This window comes from Dipodomys ordii, unplaced genomic scaffold (assembly GCF_000151885.1).
Source record: "Dipodomys ordii isolate 6190 unplaced genomic scaffold, Dord_2.0 Scaffold34, whole genome shotgun sequence".
Lineage (NCBI taxonomy): Eukaryota > Metazoa > Chordata > Mammalia > Rodentia > Heteromyidae > Dipodomys > Dipodomys ordii.
Genome location: NW_012267250.1, coordinates 8,303,341 through 8,311,469, shown reverse-complemented (window position 1 = coordinate 8,311,469; position 8,129 = coordinate 8,303,341). Strand labels below are relative to the sequence as shown.

Below are 8,129 nucleotides of genomic sequence, written 5' to 3'. Positions count from 1 at the left end.
GGGGCGGCGGCGGGGGCGGCGGAGGGAAGTCGGGGGGCATTGTCATCTCGCCGTTCCGCCTGGAGGAGCTCACCAACCGCCTGGCCTCGCTGCAGCAGGAGAACAAGGTCCTGAAGATCGAGCTGGAGACCTACAAACTCAAGTGCAAGGCGCTGCAGGAGGAGAACCGCGACCTGCGCAAAGCCAGCGTGACCATCGTGAGTACCGCCGCCGCCGCCTCCCTCCTCCTCCCGGGAGGCGCCGCAGCCCAGAGGCCGGCCACCCCCCCCCGAGTTCCCCCTCGCTCCGGCCCGCACACCCCCACGGGAGACCCGCTGGCCTCGGGGGGGAGGGGGTGGAGAAGGAGGCGTCTCTCCCGGGACCACGAGGGTCTGTCTGTCCTAGTGTGTGTGTGTGTGTGTGTGTGTGTGTGTGTGTGTCCGTCCAAGACCCCCGCGGGGTGCCGGAGCAGACTCTTGGGGAAATCATTTGCAGCCACCCCCCCACGCCCCGTTTTTCGCCTCTAGGGAGGAGACTTCTCCCCGGGCAGGGCTGGAGACCGGCGGCGTGGCTGGTTTTGGGGGGCGGGGTGGGACTTTTCCAGCCCTCTCCTGCTTGAGAAGGGGGTACGCTCACAATCTGGGGCATCCGAGTCTGGGGAAGAGGGAGGAAGCGGGAGTCTCCAGCGGGCCTGGCTTGGAGAGCGTGCGGTGTGTCCGTGTGGGGTGCGCGGCCGAGCTCAGGCACCCAGCGGGCATCCGGGCGGAGCTGAGCCGGGTCGCCGGTGGAGGGGCGGGAGAGTGGCCGCGTCCTCGGGAAGTGTGTGTGTGTGTGTGTGTGTGTGTCCCTCCCCTTTTGGCTGTGATCGGGAAGAGGAGGGCGGGTTCGGGTCGGTAGCTCCCACCTTGGTTGGAAGTCCCTTCCTTCTCGCCGGGAGAACGCATGCTGATCCCGACCTGGTTGGGGCTCCCACCGGGATGGAAGGCGGCTGTTTGCCGTGACTCCTCTTGCTGAGCAAAGATGCATGGGTGTTTGGCTTCCTTGACGGTGGAGTGGGAGTGAGAGTATCTTGCTTATGAGTGCAGATACTTGAGAATTGGCCATCTGTTCTGTTTCTACCTAGTCTCAGGAGGTTCCTCCAGAAGAGGTCTGAGATCTGGTGTAGCCACGTTGAGAAAGGCCCCTATAGCGGTGATGAGGCGAAACAGCAGAAAAAGTACACTGTGTGCTCTCACCTAACGTCCCTGCCAGCTCCTCATCATTAACATGCAAAATCCCTGCACAGACAACCCTATTCAGATCAAAACAGTTTCCCAGCCAGCAGCAGAGAAGAAAATGTCAAGAAATCAAGGAGGATGAATTACCAGAGCTGCTGCACAATAGCTGCTTAGACCAAGCTTTCAGATAGGAAAGAGGGATCAGTGTAGGGATGGGTCAAGGATCATAAGTGGGACAAATTTAGGATGTCCCTGTGCCAGGGAAAAAGTCTCTAGTGAAGGTGTGTGTGTGTGTGTATGTATGTATGTGAGTGTGTTCTCCCCAATGCTGGCTGCTAGAAATCTAGATGGCATACTTGTGTAGATAGCAGACTTTGCCATCAGACTTTCAGTGTGATGGGCAGCCTAAATAGCGAATGATTGTGGAAAGGCAATTTGCATTCTCAAATCCAGTGGGGTGAATGGAACTGGACCAACATTCATGCTTCGGTGAAGTTCTTGAAGTGCCCTTTTGGTAGGAAAGGAGAGGAATTCGCAGAGGCAGGCACTTCTAAACTGCCAGCTTTCTTGGGAGAATAGATGGTGACTGACTGACTGCTTGCTGAGTGAGGTTTGAGAAAGAGCGGTGATGTTTTGGGGAAGGCCAGTGAGTTAAGGTTTGAATTAGCTAATGACAAGGTTAGCCTTTTTTTTGGAGATGATGAACCATGGAAAGCAGTAAAACTTACATGAAACAAAATCTCTCCCTAGATTCTTGCATGCAGTGAGCTAGCAATTCCCACTGATTTTGTTAGCTTGTTTGCTGGGGAGAGGTTGGAAGGGTGGAGAGTCATGAAAGGGTTATCTGTTTGACCCTTTGACCATATTATAAGTGGATTTGTAAATGGTACACAAACATGTTGGCTTTACAGGTTCATTCCTGGTGTTTAAGTTCAAAAGCCTTCTGGATATTTGGCCTGAAGACTGAATAAGGGCTTCATTTCTTAGTGCTTATTTGCAATTAAAATTGACATCCAACCAAATGTATTTGATGGAATGTTGTGTGACCTTACTGGGTAGTTTTTCTTTTTTGTTGCTGGTCCTGGGCCTTGCACTCAGGGCCTGGCACTGTCCCTAGGCTTTTTTGCACTCTACCACTTGAACCACAGCTCTACTTCTGGCTTTTTTGGGGGGGAGGTGTGCTTAATTGGAGATAAGAGTCTCATGGACTTTTCCTGCTCTTTATGTCTTTTAACTGCAATTTTCAGATCTTAGCCACATGAGTAGTAGCACTGCCATGAGCCATAGGCTGTCAGCTAGATTTCTTTTTGTACTAATCCTGGGGCTTGAACTTAGGGCCTGGGTGCTATCCCTGAGCTTTTCTGCTCAAGATAGCACCACTTCAGCCACTGATCCACTTCTACCACCACCACCACCACCACTACCACCACCACTACTTCCTCCTCCTCCTCCTCTTCTTCCTCTTCCTCCTCCTCTTCCTCTTTCTTTCTTTTCCTCCTCCTCCTCCTCTTTCTCCTCCTCCTCTTTTTCCTCCTCCTCTTTCTCCTTCTCTTCTTCTTTTGTATTAATTGGCAATAAGAATCTCACACACTTTTCTGCCTAGGGTTGGCCTTGAACTATCACCCTCATATTTTAGCCTCCTGAATAGCTTTTACTAATTAGTTTTAAAATAGTTTTAGGTGATGGTCTATTAGTACCAGAAGCTTCTCTACCATTTAGTATGTTTAGATAAATAAAAGTGCTTGTGGCTCACCCAGGTAGTTCCCTAGAAATATTTAGATAAATAAAAGTGCTTGTGGCTCACCCAGGTAGTTCCCTAGGAATTAATAGGTTCTAAATAACAGGAGCTAAATAACAAATGCAGGAAAGAGATTCCATTCAGTTTGTGAGGGTTTCCATTACTACTTGGGATACAAATTTGTGTACATGTTTGATGCCTACAAAGTGTGTTTGGGGTAAGTTTGACCTCTCAGGTGATTTTGAAGAAGTGTGTGTGTGTGTGTGTGTGTGTGATTGAAATGGGGCTGTGGATGCATTCCTTATGGCAAGGTGAATCTGTGCAATTCCTGACAAGTCTGACTTAAGTATTGCTGTTGATAGAAATTTGTGACAAAGCCTAGATATTCAGTTATGTGCATACCTTGCTAAAGTGTTCACTAGTTTGATGGGAAGATAGCACTGTAATCCTATTACTTGCCTTTCTCTCTTACTAGAATGTCTATGATATTTTATTAGAATGTCTATTTATGATATTAACATTTGTGTTAATGAGCACCTCTTTTCTGACACATAACCTTTCATCCATCCATTGATGGATTTTTGTTTTTCTTTTTCCTCCTTCCTCCTGCCCTCCTTCCTTTCCTTCATTTTTCTTCCTTTTCTTTCCCAATTCCAGGCTTGAACTTAGGACCTTGCACTTGCTGGGTTCTATAGCTAGTGCTGAGAAAGCTGAGAAAGTTTTTTGCCCAGCTCTTTACTGGTTAAATGGAGATGGAGTGTCATGGACTTTTCTGCTTGGGCTGGCTTCAAACTGCAATCCTCTTGGTCTCAGCTTCCTAAATAGCTAGGATTATAGTATGAGCCACTGGTGCCTGGCTTGTCTTTTTTTTTTTTTTTTTAAATAGACTTTATTTTCTAGGGCAGATTTAGCTTCATGGCAAAAATAAGCATAAGGCTCAAAGATTTCCCACATGACCCCTCTCCCTTCCGGTATAGCCACCCTGAGCATTCTGCCCCACCCAATCAGTCACAGTTGAGGCACTTATATTGACAAATATCGCCCAAAGCCTATAGTTTATATTAGGGTTCACTCTTGCATTTGTGTATTCTATGGGTTTGAACAGATGTGTAAGGACATGTATCTACCATTATATTGTCATACAGAATGATTTCATTGCTCTCGTAATCCTTTGTGTTCTATCCACTCATTTTGATCTCCTCCCTGGCAGCTGCTGACATGATCACCCTTTCTGCAGTTTTATCTTCTCAGAAGGTCACAGTTAGATTCATATGCAGCTCTTTTACATTGTAGTGTACATTTCCTCTGTGTTAGTTTCCATGGCTTAGTTGAGTTGTTTCTTTTGGTGCTAAACAGCATTGCATTGTTTGGATATAACCTTTTATCCATTTACCTACTGAAGAACATTTTGGCAGCTTTTATGTTTTGGCAATTAAAAAGCAGCTGTAAACATTCACATGTAGGGTTTTTCAGTTGCTTTGGGTAAATACCCAGGAGCACAGTTCCTGGATTGTGCGGTAAGAGTATGTATGGTTACTTATGTAAGAAATTGCCAAGATCTCTTCCAAAGTGGCTGGACCATTCTGCATTCCCCATCAACAATGGGTAAGAGAGTAGTTGCTCTTCCACTTTCATTGTCTTGAGCACTAGATGCTGTCAGTGTCCTGGATTTGGGTCTTGTTAATAAGTATCCAGTCATAGCTCTTTGCTGTGCCTCTTTTTTAGTCAAGTCCAAAGTCCAGTAGAAGTTCTAGCCAATAGTCTCTTCAGTCTAGAAGTGCTTAATTTGATCAAGTTGCTTGTTTCAGAAATGGGTCTGCGTTCCTAGCAAATGGATAATACAGGTAATGTAGTCTGTGGGGAACAATCAACTCTAAAAGGCCTCTCATCCATTGCTGAGGGCACCTGGGAGGTAGAGATGGCCTTGCTGCCAGTGCAGTGGGATTCATTGGAGGCTAAGAGGTAGAAGAGAATGTTTTGAGTGATTATCCAAATCTACCCATTAAACCATCAGTGGAACCAGGCTGCTGATTATAGATCACAATTTCTTTTTTTGGGGAGTAGAGGAAAAACAACAAACAAATGCTTAGTCACCCTGTAGGGTAATGTTTATGTGTTAAACTAGATCTGTCTGGCCTCCCGTGAATGAGAATGTGGCTGTGGATTATCTACTGGAGTGCAGTGACAGTGGTCTAGGATGCGTAGGCTCTGCCAAATTGAGGAAATGCAGTTGTGAGCAGTAATTGGATGGCAGCAAACTTTCCAACTAGTTGCTGGTATTTCCAGTGTAAAAGCAGGGCCCTGATGGTCCTCTAAAATGTGTCTAAGTACATTAAGACCTTTTGGTACGTGTTTGGTTTGGCACTAGAATTTAAGTATCTTTTTCTGGTTATAAAAACAAATCCGGGACTGGAAAGGTGACTCAGTGCTAGAGTGCTTGCCTTGCATGCATGAGGCCCTGGGTTCGATTCCTCAGTACCATATAATCAGAAAAAAGCCGTAAGCGGTGCTGTGGCTCAAGTGGTAGAATGCTAGCCTTGAGCTGAAAAGCTGAAGGACAGAGCCCAGGCCCAGGGTTCAGGCCCCACACCGACAAAAAAAAAAACAAAAAGACTTGGCCGACACTAAAGTTGTCAGATCAATGTTGTCAATGTTGCCCTTATAAAAAGGTGTGATGGCTTTTTTTCCCCCTGGACAGCAAAAGGAAAAAAGAATACTCCTTCGATTCTTATGGAAATATCCAACTTTAGACATAACCTTGAGGAAAATATGACCTCACAGTTATGTCTAACTGTGCACAAGTCTTAAAGAGGTCTTTCTTGTGTATTTCTTCTGCACTTAGTTTTTCAAATTTATGGATGCCTAGTGTGTTTCATATAATCTGTTTGATTTTAGTTTACCGATTACACCAAACCAAATTTCCCCAAACCCTGAGGAGGTCATATCTTACAGTTTCTGTAAATGAAGAATAATTAGGGAATCCACAGTATCTGATATTTTTGCAATTAGAGAGAGACTAGTCTAAAGGCAGAATCTGAAGTAGCTATTGCTTAGAGTTGTGGGTTGGCATGATTGTGACTAGCCTCTGAGCAACTTCCTGCTTATGGATCTAGATCTAGCCATGGGTATACTTTGTTAAGCTCTCACTTGCCGAAATTTCACAAGGCTCCTCTGTGGTGCGCCCCTGCCCTTAAAAATTCTTCTCCACTGCTTCCCTCCTTTCTGCCTTGTAAATTGTGGCAGGCTTTGCTGTCTCCCCAACCCATACCGTTAGCAATGCACCCTGACTCTGCCACTTTGTTAGCCACACACTGGGTATATTTCATTGGTTAAGTCCCTTCCTCTCCAGCAGATCTCCCCCAGTAGATGTGGAAGTCCCTTTTGGAGGCAGAATTTCCTTGTCCACAGCCTTCTTCAGTGCTTGGCTGCCGAGTCATCTTGTGTATGTGAGCACGTGCACACTGCACACTTTTTTCCTGAGATGGAAGATGCTGATACTGTCACTTGTACCTGGTCACTGTCCTGATCATCTTCCCCAGAGTTGGCTGAACAGACTGGAAGGATTAAAGAGTGGATACACTGTATACTTGGGGGACCCCTGCAATAAGTGTGTGCCCTAAACCCTTGCTTTCTGGCTATGGGTAATGTGGTAGGTTACCTTGTAGCATATACCTGGACATTTCCTGATACATTTCATCTGAAAGGGGAAAAGGCCTCTTTAGGTTCATCTTTCCAAGGGGTTCTGAGCAAGATTTTGGAAGTGTTCATGTTCAGATTTGCTGTTACAGATTTTGATGATGGTGACTGGTCATTCCAGATCTTTCCTATGGTTTTCTGTAGTGTTCAAATAACCCACAGCACCTCGGGGGCATAATTGTTGACCATCATAGGCAGATGTATCAGTACAGATGCAGGAGGCTTGGTTCTCTGGGACAGTATCTGAAAACAAGATGGGGGCACTTAAATCTTGGTAGATGTCCACAAAGGACTTTCAGAGTAGTGGAAAAGGGCTGTTGATTCCATCTTGTATTTGCATTCTGTATGGATTTTTCTCCTTACGTTTTGCCCTACAGAGCTAATTATATTTACACCTAGAAAGGCTAATCCCTGCATTTAAACTGCAGCATGGTTGTTCAAAGAGTAAAGAAAGAGTAATCTTTCTTGGCCCTTCTGCATAATTTTTTCCTCAGTAGGTAGGTGTTGTCTTTTGTTTTCAGTCATAGTGTGGTTACTTTTAGATGGATTGAATTATTGTCAGAGCTAGTAAAGGCTCACAGGTTCAGAATGTTCCTGCTTGTTTGTGATTGCAGTTTTCTTGACAGAAACTAATAACTCTGGAAACTATTTCTAGTCATCAGCATCTTGGAGTTAATTTACAGATTCTTCCTACTTGCCAAAGACTGTCCAATTTTTCTATCTTTGCTGGCTGTAAAATCCAAAGCTGTGAAGATTAACTTACCTTCTCATAAATTGCAAACATCACTTTATAAATTCTTTTAGGAATAAGAATGCTTTTAAAAGAGGGAGGTGTCGAACAATGTGATGTGATTAATGGTTATTTAGAATTCCTCTTTACTTGTCTCTAGACCCCATGTCTGGCATACATTTACTTATATTTATTTGATTTTGGATTCAACTCTGGGCTTTCCTAGGTCTGAGCCACCCACTCAAGGCCTTTTTCATTTTAGTTATTTTCTGGATAGTCCTATGGTTTTGCCTGGTGCTAGTCTGGATTTCAGTATTCATACTTCCTTTGTGACTGGGATGACAGCATGTATCACCATACCAGGTCCCTGGAATGTAGTTTAGAGATTGGAATTTGTAAGATCATGTGTTTAATGGTGGGGAAAATTCTGCAACCCTCCCTCCCCCCCCCCCCCCAATTCTTAGGCTCAAAAAGGTTGTGTAATAAATATGGTGTTAAAGATGGATTCTGCTGAAAGGTTCTTACTGTAGGCCAGAGGCTAAGAAGTATTCAAAGGGTTATAAGGGTTTTTCCAGTAGTGTAGTGTGTAGCAAGGTGTGCACCTGACAGCTTTAGCTTGTCCCTAGTCAGACTTGTAGGCAATTTAGCAAAGAGAGAATTGTCCTTTTCTCTCCAACCAGCATCCCAAAGGAGAGCGGAAGGAAGTTAACAAAGAGTTCTGTAGGGTCTTTAAGCAGAGTAGCTCTACCTTTGCCTTTCACAATGAAAT

General features: G+C 45.1%; 1 protein-coding gene across 1 annotated transcript in view; it reads left to right on the top strand.

The window, feature by feature from the left end:
* The window catches only part of Ccdc6 (coiled-coil domain containing 6), a 99,074-nt gene that overhangs the window by 413 nt on the left and 90,532 nt on the right, over window positions 1-8,129 (top strand). Inside the window, exon 2 of the mRNA XM_013017188.1 lies at window positions 25-197. Coding sequence (XP_012872642.1) covers window positions 25-197 — 173 coding nt within the window. The remainder of the gene's footprint in view (window positions 1-24; window positions 198-8,129) is intronic.